The sequence below is a fragment of the Phocoena sinus genome, chromosome 7, assembly GCF_008692025.1.
Source record: "Phocoena sinus isolate mPhoSin1 chromosome 7, mPhoSin1.pri, whole genome shotgun sequence".
Taxonomy (NCBI): domain Eukaryota; kingdom Metazoa; phylum Chordata; class Mammalia; order Artiodactyla; family Phocoenidae; genus Phocoena; species Phocoena sinus.
The window spans coordinates 89,912,643-89,930,612 of NC_045769.1; the positions used below are offsets into that span (position 1 = coordinate 89,912,643).

The following is a 17,970-nucleotide window of genomic DNA, read 5'->3' on the forward strand; positions in this document are numbered from 1 at the left end:
TTGAAATATGCTAGAATAAATTATTCTTTATTTAAATAAGCTAATAAATATTTTTCACACATTACTTTTGTTAAATTTAAATTTTTACACAAAAATTAATTAAGTTCTTTACTCAGGGTCCACGTAATCAGATGTAGTTTTAATGGCCCTCATAGAAATGGTGTCCATGTGGAGACTGTTGGTTTTTAGATGTCCCACAAATACCATAATTTTTAAGAATATGATGACTGTTTTTTTTTTTTTTGCGGTACGCGGGCCTCTCACTGCTGTGGCCTCTCCCATTGCGGAGCACAGGCTCCGGATGCGCAGGCTCAGTGGCCACGGCTCACGGGCCCAGCTGCTCCGCGGCATGTGGGATCTTCCCGGACCGGGGCACGAACCCGTGTCCCCTGCATCGGCAGGCAGACTCTCAACCACTGCGCCACCAGAGAAGCCCCTGATGACTGCTTTTTACAGTGTATATTTTGTCTTGATTTATTTTTGTCTGTGCTCCCTCTCTGATCACTGCCCTGCCATCTCTTTTGCTTTCTTATCGTATGCTTGCTGAGGACTATGAAATGAGATCTCTAAATTTGTTATAATTTTAAGTCTAAGTGGTTAGAATTCATAGTGCAAATATTTTTAAATTGAGAACCCAAGAGACTTAACTGTGATAAAAAATACATGCCTTTTAGTACTTTTTTTTATGTCCAGCTTTGTATCAAATGCTAGGAATGTAGAGACACCAACTCTCATGTTCAAGAAATCCTCTAGATAATTGAAGGTTTTGTGTCAGAAGCCTCAAGATAGGGGTAGTTTTGTGTGCGTGTGTGTGTGTGTGTGTAACCAGCCTTTAAACTGCTCTGGTTATCACTTGGGAAGTGATGGCATAATGCCATGCAAAAATACAGTCATGCACATTTATGCATACATATATACATGTGTGTGTATATGTGTATGTACATTCATATATGTGTATACACACATATATATACACACACATATACATATACACACACACATATATACACACACACGTTTGGTGGAGAAACATAAGATCAGAGTTGCATAAGCTTCAATCATCCCTAATGTAGTGATCAATCAGGGTACATTTACATTTAAATTAACAGGAACAATTCTAGCTATTTTAAGCAGAAAGGATCAAACACAAATAGGTACTTACAAAATCATTGAGAAGCCTGAAGCAGCAGCTTCTAGACTGGGTCTTGGGAACTTTCCTCAAAACCACCACAAACTAGCCTGGCTTAAGCTGGAACACCTACCGTAATCAGAAGCTAGGGCATCGGGAAGCCACAAATGGCAAACATGGTGTTTCAGAAACACACCATCTTAGCTGAGATCTAGGGATTAGGAAGTTTGCACCCAAACTATTAGCTCCAGAAGTAATATATCATACTGGAAAATAAAACAACAAAAAATACACCGCACAGCAAAAAGATACCCTCTTCCTTGTCTCTTGATATGCAGAAAGGAAGAAGACTGATGTGGAAAAATTCAGTTTCTCCATCAGATAAATACCAGCAGAAGCAACAAAAGGTGGTCTCATTTCTATATTCCAAACTCAGGCTAGTACATCTGACTTTAGGTACTTAAATCAAAACTAGAGCCATGGCTATATTGGTGTCTGTGAAATGTAGTTTTTAGTTTTCAATTGTCTATGGTATAGGAAAACACATTAGAAGAAACTTCAGGTAGTGAATGATTGAAAAAAGTGACTGAATAAAACAATGGGAAAAATAGTTACCATTCTTATTTAAAATATACATACACGTGCACATACACATACGCACATACATTAAACCAATGAAGTATTGTGCCAGGTTTACCGATTAAAGCATCAATTAAAAATACAAGCAAAAATAAATGTTAGCAAGAATAGATATGGTGAAACCAGCATTCTTATGCCTTGCTAATAGAGCTGGAAATTGATTAGAAATTAGAAACCACTATTAGAAAGACATTTGAAAATAACATACAAAAGAGATAAAACTGATAACATCCTTTAACAAGTTATCCCACTGTTGACTAAAGAAATCCATTGTAAATGTATTTATAATAACAAAAACCCAGAAGCAATCTAAATATCCTACAGTTGACCATATTATGTTGCCTCTCTAGCAGGGAACGTGATGCTGCCATTGAAAAGAATGTTTTGAAGACCTTTTAATGACACAACAAAGTATTGTTAAATTTTTAAAGTTAAGTAGTAAAATGCATATCTAAGATCCCAATTTTTTAAAAAACAAAAGTATATGCATATGATGTCGGTAGGGAATACTCAGGAATGTTAATTTTCAAATGAATCTACTTTTAAATAATGTAAGATAGTATCTTTAAAGAAAATAACGAGTAGGTAGACACTGAGAGGTTGTGAGGGTAATGAGAAAGAGGGATGTTAATATTCTTTACCCAGTAATTCCACTTCTGGAAATTTATACTAAGAGATATGGGAAAAAGCATATCTCAGTGTTATAATAATGGAAAGATAAAATCAACTGAGGAATGATTTGGCAAGTTATCATATATTATACTGATCATACTGAAGGAATGTAAGACAAAAATAATGGATCAGGGACTTCCCTGGTGGCGTAGTGGTTAAGAATCTGCCTGCCAATGCAGGGGACCAGGGTTCAAGCCCTGGTCCAGGAAGATCCCACATGCGATGGAGCAACTAAGCCCATGTGCCACAACTGTGGAGTCTGCGCTCTACAGCCCGCGAGCCACAACTGCTGAGTCCACGTGCCACAACTACTGAAGCCTGCATGCCTAGAGCCTGTGCTCTGAAACAAGAGAAGCTACCACAGTGAGAAGCCCACGCACCACAACGAAGAGTAGCCCCTGCTCACAGCAACTAGAAAAAGCCCATGCACAGCAACGAAGACCCAACACAGCCAAAAAAAAAAAAAAAAAAAAAAAAAAAGGGATCAGCACAGAATATAATCTTAATGCTAAGGTTTAGTAATAAAAGCAGAATACAAAACATATTCTCTTCTATATTAGTGTGCATTAGAAAAATAGCTAGATAAATTAAATTTGAAATAGTCACACCAAGGAATATAATACAGCAATGAAAATGAATGATTACTACAACAACCATAGATGAATATAAAATATTTAATAAGAATAAAATTAATAGCACACATGCAATTCAAACATGCAAAATTAAACAGTCTACTGTTGGGAAATACAAACAACATGTGGCAAGACTTCTAAAAAATGCATGGTAAACACAATAACCATATTATTGTATATAACCAGAGATACTGGATGTCTCTGGGATGGAAGGGGGGTGAGTTTTGGGGCATGTGTGTGCATTCTAATGTTCTGGAAATATTCTTAGGATCTATGCTAGGCACATGAGATTTGTTTTATTTTTTATTCTTTAAATATTAACATTTTGTAAATATTTATATATATTTAATATTCATTAACACTACTTTTAAAAGAAAACAAGAAAGAAAATATATAAAATGATTATATAGTTTGCATTGAGGGTGTTGAGTTTATGAGTAATTACTTATTTATTTCCTCCAAATTTTATAATGTAATAATTTTAATTTACTAAGAATCTCACTATGGTATGGTTATCCAAATATAATAGTCATATGTATCCTCAGTTTTCTTAATAAAACCTAGTATGTTTTCCTTTCCATATGAAGTATTCCTTTCAAAATTATGTACACTAAACTAAGTACAATGTGCCCTAGCAATACGAGAGCCTTGCGTGTAGTTTCATATAAAAGTCTGAAGGAGTTCATTCATTTTGTAGAAAAAGCTTCCTTGATTCTTGCATTTTAACCCAGGTCACAGTTTTTTGTTTTGTTTAGTTTTTGATAAAGGCTGTGTTGTACATCAGAGTTACCGGCAGACAGCATCATCCTCTAACGTTCTAATTAAGATATGAAGAAAGAAGTGACACTGTAACTGGCATTTTATTTCGTCTTAAAAAAAAATCACGTTTATACAATCTATAATATATTCACATGCAAGTTATGTGATATTGTGTGATTCTTTTTGTTTGCTTCTGACAGTCTGTAGATGCAAACTCTGAGTAGGGGGTGTGTTTTAAATATTCTGAAGTTTTTAGCACTGTCAAACATAATGAATGCTACAGTTAGTATCTACAGATATGTTGGATAGATTGTAATGACTTGTAAAATTAAATGTGCCAGATGTTTTAACAAATGTCCATTTTACAGTTATAAGTTATCCAAGGATCTGTCGTGTTTTTGCTCTACAGTTAACAGGCAAAAGAATAATTAACAAATATAACCTATTCACAGAAGTAATTTCTGTTTTAACTAAAGTAATGCAATTAGCTGGCCTTCTTGCATCGAGATGCATTTGGCATATTTTAGGGTTTAATTTTTGGTACTGAATTTAAAAAAATGTTAATTGTGCCAGTTAATTAAACAGTGGCATTATGCAGGGTAAAGAAGATTAGGCAGCATCGGTTGTTTATGTTTGTAATCTTTCTTTTGCAGGACCAAAGAATGAGTTGTTCCTCTTTTATGGGAAAGGACGCCCAGGAATTGTTAGAGGAATGGACTTGAATACCAAGATAGCTGATGAATACATGATCCCCATAGAAAATCTGGTAAACCCTCGTGCTTTAGATTTTCATGCAGAAACCAATTATATCTACTTTGCTGACACCACCAGTTTCCTAATTGGCCGGCAGAAGATAGATGGCACAGAGCGAGAAACCATCCTGAAAGATGGTAAGTGACAATGTGTATCAAACTGCCCAGAGACAAAACATTTATTTAAAAGGATAAATCCAATGTACGTCAAACTAACTTTAACCAGAACCCAAGTTACTGTTGATTTTAAAATATTTGTTAATTTCTATTTCTTGAGTAACATTATTTCAACATGTTTTCCAAATACTGACTTATTAAAACCTTCATTATAAAATTGAACTTGCAATTGTCCACTACATTATAAGTATTACAGGAATTAAATTGATCTATTAATCCACCTTCATGGAAAATGTAGACTTACAGTTATATGTTTACAGTGTTATATGGTAGAACATAAGATTTAACAGGACATTGGAGACTTTTGTAATACTTGGTTCTCACTGGAATATTGGTCGTGTCACTCAAAGTTCATTAAAAAGATCAATGTTCCCATTGTCCTCACGATTCTTGCATATTGTTTTTGACGTTATATTACAATTGAGTTCTTTAGAGTCACCCTTGAAATAATATCTGCAGAGAAACTTTGTTTATACCTATTTTTATTTACAAATACATATATGTTATTATATATAATATGTAAACATATGCATATACTTTATTAAGATCAGTGAGTTTCATAAATTACTTGGCTTAGAACTGATCAATAATGAAATAGTACAACTTTGGTATAAGTAAAAAGCATCTTTAATAATCAAGCAAACTGAGTCTTCGACTGGCTGCTAGTCACTTTTAGGTGAGTTACTAATGATTCTGGACCTCAGTTTCCTCATATATACAGTTTGCTTCTCAAATATTTAAAAAATCCTTGATTTAGGGACATTAATTGTATGCTTATTATATGAAGGACACTGTGCTAGCTATCACAGGAGATTAAAAAAAATGTTAGGAAATGGCTACTGCCTTTGAGGAGTTTATAATCTACCTTTGGAGATAATATAAACTCCCCCAAAATATTGGGTTGGCTAAAAAGTTCATTTGGTTAGTGAATACGTTGTTCAATAAAGGTCTTGGTGAAAATGAAAAATGTGTCTTTTATTTTTACTTAAAACCAAATGAACTTTTTGGCCAACTCAATATAAAGGCTCTGCAGCATTTAATTTAATGAGTTCGAAGCTGGCCCAGAGCAATACATGATTAATGGAGAATGTCTGTGTAATAAGAATACACAGGAAGGCAGAGGTGTCTTTATCTGGGGATTCTCAGAGAACTGTTTTGTGAAGGAGGTAGTATTTGGGCTAGATCTTACAGAAAGAATGTTAAAGGGGAGGGGAGTATATTTCAGCACCAGGAATTTCATGAGAAAAAACCAAAACAAAAAACACCAAAAAGCTCACGCTCCAGAAAGAGGATGAGAGGAACATTAAGTGGGTCACTACTGCAGGTTTAGTTTACAGGTAATCATGACAGAGGAGCTGTGGATCCCGAAAGGTAGTGAAATTCAAGGCCTTAAATGTGAGGTGAAGGGGCTTGGATAAAATCCTGAAGGGGTAAGAGGAAATGCTTTTGAGCCAAAGAATAATGTGAATAAAAAGATATTTTAGGGGCTTCCCTGGTGGCGCAGTGGTTGAGAGTCCGCCTGCCGATGCGGGGGACACGGGTTCGTGCCCTGGTCCGTGAAGATCCCACATGCCGCGGAGCGGCTGGGCCCGTGAGCCATGGCCGCTGAGCCTGTGCGTCCGGAGCCTGTGCTCCGCAACGGGAGAGGCCACAACAGTGAGAGGCCCACGTACCGCAAAAAAAAAAAAAAAAAAAAGATATTTTAGGAGAATCAGTATGGTGGTGGAGTACAGAGTGAATCAGAGGGAGGAAGTAGAGAAACGGACTAAAATTATTTACAGCATGAGTAGTAATGCATGATGGTCTCTCCTGTCTTTTAGAGGGATTGGGGACAGCATGAGAAGATTATTCATTCAACTCAGGTTCACTTTAAATCAAACTTTAATGATAAAAATACACCTTCCACAAGCAACAAATGAAGTGCTAAAATGAAAAATATCCCTGTTTTTGTCTTTTTTTATAGTTTACTGATTAAGGCAATATAAATCCACCATGACTTAGCCACCTAAGGAGTGTCTGATTAGAGTCAAGAGTTTTACTTTAAATTGCATGAGGCAGAGGCTGTCTGCCTACTTTTCTCTGTAATCCAATAACGAATAATAGGAGCTTGACAATTTTAGAAGGACAATAAACTTGCATATTCTAAGTAGATGCATTTGGATTGCTCTAATTTTGACCTAGACTGACATGTAATATAGAGGATCCTTGGGCTCTTTTCAAAAAGTGTCAGTTCCTGTGCTGTGACTGAATGTTCCAGCTAATAATCCTAACTTTGATAACCATATCTAGTCAGTGACATTGGAGTTCTTTGCATTTTACCACAGCAACAGAGGTCAATTCTAATGGCCACTTGACTGCCAGGCACATCTGTACAGTGTTGCTTTGGCAGTAGGAAGGTTCTGAAAACCTGTCGATTTTTACACCTGAAATATAGTTAACATTTTGATTATCCTATACAAGGGACAGCTTAATGTCTTTTTATTAGCTTATCTTGCTTCTTACCAGTAAGGAGAATAATAATACACATTATGCTGTGAGATTAACATGTCAAAACAGAACTTATATTTGGCAAATGACAATTCGTGATTCTTGGGATCAGAAAAATTAAGTTCTATGTATATTCACTCATTTAACTAGTCTCCCAACTAACCTGAAGACTGAGAGGTAATGCTTGGTTTGACAAATGATTTTGTAAGCTTAGTAGAAATTCTGAATCTTAGATAAATGTGTATAGTTTGAAGTAGAAGGCTTAACGATTTTGCTGTTTTTACATAAAACATAAATATCTTGAACATATTCTTTACAAGCTCAGATCCTTTTTATATAGAAAAAAACAGCATTTAAAAAAAAGACCCATCTCTGTTCATTCTTTTTGTTTTCTCTCTTAGAGTTTTATTGCAAACATCCTAAATGTGATATATCTCATAATCTTTGTGTAATATTGTGGGCTAAAGTGGTACATAAATAAATAAGACAGGAAAATTGCCCATTTGAAGTACTTACATCTATCTCAATAATTATGGAAAATATCTATGAAATGAAGACATATTAGTGATTTAATAAAAGTAGACTTTTATAAGGACAAAACACTTACCAGTCTTTATTGTGTTTTACTCTTCAGAATTTTTGGACAAAATTTCTGGTAAAATTTATACTCTTGATTTCTTTTAATTAATTACTTGATTTATTTATTTGCCCAGTCAATAAATATTCATTGAATGCTTTCCCTGAGCCAGGTGCTATTTTAGGTGATGGGAATGCTGCAGTAATTAGGACAAAGCTTCATATTTAGTTTACATCCAAATAGTGAAAAATAGGTAATAAACAAATAAAGATATAAATGAACAAGATCATGATAAGTGCTCTAAAGAAATAAACGAAGATGCCAACAGCAAGCGAAAATAGACTAAGTGGTTAGTCATTCTGTTACCAAATTAGGTCTTATGATCCCCTACTTGAACCCTAGCCTGGCCAAGCCCCTGCCTCAGGGGGAAGGAAGGTTCTTTTCTGTTTGGGTTTGCAGAGCCAAAAATGAAACCAAAGTTGAGATTGAAGCAGCACAATCATTATTCAATGGCTGGAGAATGGAGAAGTGGGATCTTAATCACAAATCAACTTCATGCCCAGGGGACTGACAATTAAGGCAAGATTTTAAGGGCAAGGCTAATGATGGGGAAGTGTATGCATTGGTCTTCTGGGAATAGGCAGGTTCTTCCTGGAACTGGGGTGTCACCTCTTTTCTGTCCTTGTATGGTCCTCTGGCATCTGGGTTGGAAGCAGGTTGAAGCATCATGGGCAGACAGACAGGGGTCTTACTCTTACAATGAGATGGTAATGAGGTGCAGGGCGATATTTGTCCCACTTTTGAAGTTGAACCAGCTTGCACCAGTTTTCTTATAATGAGACTCTGGTTCCTGTGCTGTGAACACAGCTAGAGGATATGGTTAGCTGTGGTTTTCTGCAAATTTACCTGGAGGGAGTGCCAGGAGTATGATTCTGGGGCAATAGCCTTGGTAACAATTCTTACCGATATAATTGTTATGCTCTCTAAGAGGACAAGATAGATGTTCTTTATAAGGTTGTATTCATGTTTAGATTCTTGAGTGTCTTGTCCAAGATTCATTTTTCATGGCGGAATGAATTATAATTTCCAGCAGAAAGGAAAAAATACAAAAATGAAAACTTAGTATTCAATTTATTATTGCATATATTCTATTAGTGCAGTACTTGGTTTTAAGCTGTATAAATTAGTTATACTGAGATACATATATCCAAATAGAAGGTATGTTAAAATATCTTTCACATTATCTCATATCTTTAAAGTCTTAAAAAAAAACACTCAAAGCATTTTTCCTGAGTTTGAAAGTTATTAATGCCTGCAGCTGTAACAGAAAAACTGTAGTTTCAATAGATCTCATCATTAAACTGCAGACTTGAGGTCACCAAATTTGTGGTAATTTGTAACAGTAGCCAGAGGAACTAATGCAAAGCATGTGCTCTGAACCACTTTGCTATATTGACCTTATGTATTTCTTTTTTTTTTTTTTAATTAATTATTTATTTTTGGCTGCATTGCGTCTTCATTGCTGCCTGTGGGCTTTTCTCTAGTTACAGCAAGCAGGGAATACTCTGCATTGCGGTGTGCAGGCTTCTCATTGTGGTGGCTTCTGTTGCAGTGCATGGGCTTCAGTAGTTGTGGCACACAGGCTCAGTAGTTGTGGCTCGTGGGCTCTAGAGTGCAGGCTCAGTAGTTGTGGTGCACAGGCTTAGTTGCTCTGGGGCATGTGGGATCTTCCTGGACCAGGGCTCAAACCTGTGTCCCCTGCACAGGCAGGTGGATTCTTAACAACTGCACCACCAGGGAACCCCTGACCTTATATACTTCTTTTTTTTTTTTTTTTTTGACCTTATATACTTCTTAGGATGGGTTCTACCTGATTGAGATCCGCAGTAAGTACACATTTCCACACCTCAGAGTCTTCCTTTAACTGAAGATACTTATAGGATCCATGAAGTTAGAGAACAATGAATAACTTTGGGCAGCATGGAAGAGAGGCTCTCTGTTTTGATATGAAGAGAACTGTAGCCAGGATTTAGGGAGGCAGTCTCTGACAAACATATCTTCCAAATGACATGTTTAAAGGTTATCTGTTGACATATTATCAAAGTATCAAAGGGTAGTGCCATATTTATGTGATTGCCTGTCCAGCATGTGAAGAGTCAAACCCTGTTCTTCAGCTCAGTTCTATCCAATTTTGTGTTGAAATGTATGGTATTATACCTGGGCCATGAATTATTATTTGATAATTCATCATTGTAATACCACTACCACCGCCACATACACGCACATAGACAAACACCGACTTAAGACACACTTCAGAACTCCAGAAATATTCCCAGACCTCTATTTTAACCAGGACTAGTGTGGCCACTCAAAACAGGTTATAGGGTGCAATCTGTTTCCAGATGACACCTACCTGAGAGTGAGACTATAATTTTCTGTATCTAGAGATCACCATTTGTTCTTGGATTTCAATGAACTTCACCATTCTATAATTCTCTAGGAATTTCTAGTGTCTCATTAAGATCGAGTGTTAACAATTGATGAAACAAACCTGTTGAGATATCATTAATAAATTATGTTAGAAAGTTCCCATGAACGTTAAATAGTCATTATGCCTTGCAAAACATTTTAAAATTAAGAACAAGCCTTTTCTCTCTGCTGTTAGATTGCAGGTGAATATCAATCTCATTTTTTCTGACTTTAATTCTGACTTTTTCATAAAGAAAAATTCTGAGTGATATAGACTCTGACCAACCATTAAAGGAAATAATGAATACATTTGTCAGTAATGAGACATTTCTTAATTAAAACTGTTAAGAAGAGATTTGCAAGCATTTGCAACTTTTGAGAATCTAATGGTTATTGGTGTCCTGCTGAGTAGCAAGGTTATAGCCTATTTGTACGTAACTGACTCTTGTTGACTATCAATAAGATGTTTTCCCAGAATCCGCAGGAGATTTGAGTCCTGAAAACACTGGTTCAATTTCATGTTTAGTTTATATATATTTCTCATAATTTCTGATGTTTCTCAGGATGTATATGAGATATTGGAAAAAAACTTTAAGCCAATATATGTGTTTTTGTCAGAAAAGTTGGCATGGGTAGGAAGAAATTGAAATCTGGGTTCTAAAATATATTAAGTCATAAAAAATGGAATTGGCCATGTTGCTAATAGGTTATAGTAAGCATGGAAGAAAAGATACCTTTCCCTTTATTTGTTTCCACCCAACATAGGCATATATATACATGCACAAGCACGGACAAATACAGCATACTATACACACACACACACACACACACACACACACACACACACATACACATACACACACATACACACACACACGAGTTCAGAATAGCCCTAGACGTTTCTATAAAGAAGTCTATTATCTTGTAAATGTTTAATTACTGGTAAGGTCAAAAGATAGAATGTGAAAATATTTGATAATCTCCAAAGTACCAATTGAAGTATTATTGCAAATATGATTGTTACATCAATAAATATTCTGGTCAGTAAAATTTGGGGGCACTTTAAATAAATTTCCAGTTTTACCATGAATTAAAAAAATAGAAATACATTCAACCTAATTGCTTAATTATTCTCAGCATTATGTAATCTTTGTTACTTCAGAAATCACTTGGGAATCCTCTCTTAAACTAGTAGGACTAATATTCTAATCACTGACTGTAATTGTACATTTGTTTAGGTTAATGCAAATTTCTGATGAAAAAGAAAAGTTTAATAAATTAGTCTTGGCAGACTTTACTATGGGGGCTCTAAAATAGGAAATGCTAGCTCAAATTGTGGGGACAGTTAATATCCACAGTGCCAGCTGAGCAAGTTCCCTTGAAACTATCCATTATGAGAGGATTTTAGGGGGTGATAATAGTCATTGTCTGTAGAACACGTATGTCAAATAATGTGACTCTGCCCTATCTAAAGTGAAGTTTTATTTTTGCCTTTCATTGACTATTAAAATGTATTCAGTAGAGTGAATACTCTTACCCCATAGCAAAACTTGGTCAAATCCCAATCCTTTTTGCTAACAAGGAGGCAGCAGCCAGACCTCTCGGTCATGTTAGGTCAGAAACACAGACTCAGTTTGGGAATGCCCACTCCACTATATATACATATGTCACAATTCTAAATTCAGTGTATCATCAAATCTTCCCTGTTCCCCACGTCTATTGTCTTCTGGCTAGAAAAAAGGAAAGGAGGGCATATTTGGTTCATTCTTTCTCTGTCCTGCATTTATTTTCCTTGCCACCCCTCCCAACTTGTTAGTTAGTTTCCAATGCCCACTCACCTCTCAACATTGGTAGGAAGAGGTGAGAGGGTAAGATTGGTTAGGAGTGATAAGGAGATAGCAAAGGTCCTATGTGAACTGGTTCCATTATAAACTGACCTCTCTCTGAGACTGCCAGATCTTTAAAATCACTCTTGGGGTGTGTATATGTGTGTGTGTGTCTGTGTGTATGCATGTGCAAGCTATTTGGAGGTTTTCTGCTAGATCCCTCTAATTACATTTCCCTTGGCCAAAGTGCATGAAACTCTATGCCTGTGACTCTGCATCCTTGAATAACCAGTTCCTGTCCATCTTCTTATTGCTTGAGTCCCTGTAACCAGCCAGATTGCAGACATCCCTATGCCAACATATGCTCCTGTGTGGTCCACGTATAGTCCCCAAAATTATTTGTAAACCTTCTGCCCCAATAAACTCTGGGAGTGCAGATACAGTGCAAATCAACCCCCACTAAGTATTCTGCTACCAGAGTCCACTTTAGCTTTTTCAGGTGTGAGACTTTCTCAGGTGTGAGTTTTGCACATTTGGAAAAACTAACAATTCAAAGATCTCTTAGAGGCCCCATAGAAAGCTCCATCACTAGAGTTGAGGTAAAAAGTACCCTTCCATTCTCTCTTTTCTACCACCTTGGGGCATTGAAGGGTAGGGACTAGAGACTAACAGAACAGCAGCATCACTCTCCAAAGAAATCTCCTAAAACCCTCCCCTGTTTACATTATGTTCCCTTTACACCATTGATCTGGTTAAGGTGTCTAAGAGTTATGGAAACAATTGTGATCTAGTTCATTGTAAAATATAAGGACTTTTTTTTTCTCACACTCACTTTGATTTTTTTTTTTTATCATTTTGTCTTCTAATCAAAGCTTTAATTTTAACATCCCATTACAAATGTCATGGTGAGTTAACTATTGCTCCTGATTCTGCAGGAGTGATCAACCAAACTGTGGGATGTTCTAATAGTCATTAGGCAGTGGTCCAAATGACACCTGGAAAGGAGATGTAAGAAAAACAACAGTAAGACTATTTTGAAAATTCACTTAAAGATGGCAACAAATAGTATTTTCACTCATCTTTATATTCCTAGTTTTTTAAATTATCTGGTGTTACTATCACCTAGATTCTTAGTTTTTCTTTTAAACTTTAAAATAGTGATTTTGCAGGGCTTAGAATTGAGACTTTACAAATTAAGAAGTGTAAACAACATAAAAGCACATACAAAAAGCTCTCAAGAGGTTCATGATGGTGCCATCACTGGACATGAGGTGAAAGAGCATCTCTCATACTCTTTTCTTTCCTCCAATTTTAATTATCCAATTGTAATAACTCAGATGTCACCTTTGCCTATATTCGTGATTGTAAGGAAAACCAGATGTGACATATTTTCTAAAATTTTGTGTTTCAGTGAACTGTATCATCCAACTTAATTTTCTGTACAAGTTCTTCAGAATGACAAAATATATGAAGGTTGTACCTACAAATTACAATTATTTCCAACCCCAGACCGACACTAGCTCTCAAGATGGATGAAAAGATTGCTTATTCACAGTGCATCACAAGTCCTAAAATTGTTCCTATTAATCAGTCCCCATTGCTTACACTATTTTATCTTATGCCCCGAAGAAAATTATGTTGCTTTTGGATACATGCCATGATTTGTGAATTGTGCAAGTTGGTTTATAGGGAGTGTGGTCTAGCCGTGGGAACCTATAGCACCTGGCCAGGAGTATATACATCCCATACCTGCTCCATCACAGATTGATTTTATGACAACCTTTGCTAGATACAATTAAGTGCAAAAATCTGAGGTTAAATGTCAGTCATATTTGTTATTTGGTATCATGTTGATAAAAATCTTTAAGAAATTAATCTTTTTATTTCTTTTTTTTTTTTCCTAAACTAATGACTGAACTAACTGGTATTTTTGTTGTTGTTGTTCGATCCAAAAATGGCTGCAGAATTTACTCTAAACACTTGTATTTTTCTCCTGATAAACTCTAGCTGTGTTTATAATTGTATTTTTTAAAATAAGGTTTATTACAGCATAATTTATATATGGCAAAATTCACCTTTTTTAAGTGAACAATTCAATATCTCCAGTTGAATAACCACCACCACAGTCAAGTTGGAATGTTCCTATCACCCCAGAAAGTTCCCTTAGCTTCTAACAACCACTGATCTGATTTCTATTCTAATCTATTTTTCTACAGTTTTACTTTTTCTGAAATTTCAGAAAAATTTAATCCTAAAATGTGTAGCCTTTGAGTTTGATTTGCTTTACTTAGATGTTTTTGAGATTCTTCCATGTTGTTGAGTCAGACATTCATTTGTTTTTCACAATGGGTCATATTATGCTACATGGATGTACCACAAAACTTTTATTCTTTTACCAGTGGATGTTCAAATGGGTTGTTTCAAGTTTGGTCAATTTTGAAGAAAACTGTCATAAACACTTACATTTAGTACATTATATGGACATGTGTTTTCATTTCTGAAAGTGGATTGCCTACTAGTATGGTAAGTGTATGCATAACTTTATAAGAAACTGTCAAACTCTTCAATCTGTTCAAAATGTCTTTCAAAGTGACTGGGTCATTTTGCTTTCCCCACATCAAGGTTTCAGTCGGTCTGCTTTTTCTCCAGCACATAGTATTATGGGTCTTTTTTTCATTTGAGCCATTCTGATAGGTGTATGTTGATAACTCAATGTTTAAATCTGAAGGTCTCCTTAAATATCAAGGTCATCTTAAGTCTGATTTTATTTACACTTTACTTCTTTGGTTGACCAGTTTATCTCAATGGGTTGTTTGTCTTTTGCTTTCTGTATGACTCTTCATTTCAAATAATTTATGTAGGAAAACCTTAGAAACTTAAATAAGTAAAATGTAGGCCAGGAGCATAGATACATTTCTTCTGTCAGTGTGTTAGTGTGAAGAGCTTGATTAATCTATTCAGTAATTTCACTGTGTTTGGATTTTGTTCTTATTATAGTTACCTTTAGTAAACCAAACCTTTCAGATACTTCAGTGATGGGCTGATTCTACCTCATGCTTAGTAAGTATCCTGGAGTGTGCCTGCTCATTCTTTAGCTTTCAATAATCCCTGCATGGCTGCCTCACTGAGGGGTCTCTCTCCACACTCTTGCCCTTTCCTTAATTGTGACCTGTTAATAAGTGGGAGGCTCATGGTGGTAGACAAGGGGTTCTCCATTCTCTTGTCTGGTCTTAGGTCTTATTTAGATTCTGTGGTTCTGGGCTTTGGAGATGGGTCTTTCCATGCATCTCTTCCCTTGTCAGCCAATATCTGCCATGTGTCTGTGGGAGGTCTTGGGCAGGAGATAATCTTTTGCTCCATGCCCCAAGGTAGCAAATATCTGTTGTTGTTTTTTCTTTGTTGTTGTTTTTGGTATCAATTCAGAATTCTGGTCCAAGCATCTTTATTGTACCCACTCTAGGCGCAAACAGCTTTGCTTGTACTCTTCCCTCAGTGTCACCGTACCTTTGTTTTGGACCATTGGCAGTAATTTCGTACCCTTCTCCAAGCATTGCACTAGAGTTGCTTGTTGTAAGTAGCAAACTTGTGGTGGGACCAGGGTTGTTTCCCTCAGGGTCACAAGGCTTTGGCTTCTACCCCTCCCTCAATGGCTGCTTATCTCTGCAACTCACCTTCCGTTTGGAGAAGGGAGGATTTCCTGCCCTTTTTTTAGTGGCAAATGAATTTATTTTCTATACCTCCCTCACAGGCAGTGGATCTTTGTCTGGCTTCTGGGAGTGGGGTGGTCTCCTTCCCCTTCCCCAGTGATTTAAGGGATTTCTTTGTATGAGAGAAAAGTCTAGGGAATAGGTTGGGTTTTATGTCTGTGAAGCACACAGGGCTAGCTCTCAGTTCTCTTGCTATGCCTTCAATATTTCTCTTGTGAACTCAGTGAAAGAAATCCTTTGTGTCAGGGTTTCCCAAGAATTCTAAAGTATCACATTAATTCACACTTGGTTTTTAAAATTCTTTGCCATTTTATCTTTTTAAAAAGACTATGTTTATGGCAGTTGCCTCTTCCTCCTGTGCTCTGGCAAAGGTACAACAATTCACGTGACCCATTTTTACTGGAAGAGGCCTGTCACTCTGGATTTCTTTTCATTGTGTTTCCTTGGGATCCCAACTTTTATTTGGACTCAACAAAAGTTGTAATCTTGTAGATTATTGGTCTTTCTCTTATTGTTACGTGTTTCAGTATTCTTTTGTGGGTTTGTGCATCCTAAGTGAAGCCTAATTTTTCATGTCTATAATTCATTAATACAAATGGGAATTTGAAGAATAAGATTGAAATATTTTTAAAAACTGCTTTTTCTTCCTTCACCTTAGCCTTAGAATCAATTTTTAAAAGTAGCCAAGTTCTGCTTATGAATAAATGTAAATCTCTTGTGATGCTTTTAAACATCAGCAGTTTATACATAAAGACATTTCATTTGAGGCAAAAATATTTAAGTGTTTTCTACTTTCAATAAGCTCATTTTGTATTACATTTTAACTAAAAATAAATAAATGAAGTAGTGATGGGAGTTTTCACTTTACAAAAAGAAAAATTGGTTAATGCATTACATTATTAGAAGAAAAATCTGTTATTAAAGAGGTGGTACAGGATGATATGATTAAGGTAACCTCAAAATCTGATTCTTATTTATTGCTAAGATTTCTAGTCATATACCTATATAAAACATTATTTAATTACCAAAGATGCCAGATAGTAGGTGAAGTGTTCAGTACAAATGTAACTGTCATTCTGAAGGAGTTCTCATTCTATTTGAATGCATCTGTCAGATTACAAATGGGGCAGAGGAATAAATATAGGAATAAGCAAACAGTTCACCCTGACTTTGTCCTCTATAGCCAAGAAAAAAAAAATCACTGAAAAATATTTTTTAGTAAATTGATAACCAGCACTGTGAAATTGAAGAGTATATCATCAGTGATCAGAGATGATGGGAATTTCTTAGCTAGAGTGCAGATTTTACCACATTGACTAGACCATGAGAAACCATAACCTAAAATATCCTAGGTGTAAACTTCAAATATAAGAATTGAAAAGTAGAACCTTATGGTCCTCATAAAAACTGAAAGAAATGAAAAAAAAAGGTCTTAATGTGATCTTTAGAGCAATTTAATAATTAAGCAAACTAAAAATAATAGGTCCAGATCAATCTACCCTCCCTGGCATTGACTATACCCCTCAAAAGCACACACAAAGAATGGATTGGGGTGTGTTTATTCTATTAACAGAAAATAATATTAGATAGCAGTTAAAGATGCATGAAGTAATGGCCCCAGGCCATACAACCAGCTGTGTGGAGAGATGGACCTGACCACCAGGAGGGCTTCAGCACTCACATGATATCAGGCATCACAACCAGCCATGGCATCGGCCTGCCCCACCTACCAGTGCACTAACGACCCAAGGCAGGGCCTCACAGACAAACAGGCTTGGGCCAGCCCCCACCATCAACATGCCCACAGTAGTCTGGACTTCCACAGCAGAAAGGCACATTCAGCTCACATAGGGGACACCCCAGGAGCTTATAGTCCGGTAAACAGAGGAAAGTGTGCTGCTAGACCCCATAAGATATATCCTATATAAGGCCACCTCTCCAAGATTAGAAGATATAATGAACCTACTTAATACATAGAAATAAGCACAGAGAATTAAGCAACATGAGGAAAAAGAGGAATATATTCCAAGTGAAGGAACAAGACAAAACATAACAAAAAGAATTAAACAAAACAGAGATAAGCAATCTACCCAATAAATAATTCAAGGTAATGAGTATAAACATACTCACCAAATTAAGAAGAA

At 36.1% G+C, this 17,970-nt stretch overlaps 1 protein-coding gene across 1 annotated transcript in view; it reads left to right on the plus strand.

The window, feature by feature from the left end:
• The window catches only part of LRP1B (LDL receptor related protein 1B), a 1,461,391-nt gene that overhangs the window by 652,729 nt on the left and 790,692 nt on the right, over positions 1-17,970 (plus strand). The window contains 1 exon segment of the mRNA XM_032636635.1: positions 4,485-4,721. Coding sequence (XP_032492526.1) covers positions 4,485-4,721 — 237 coding nt within the window.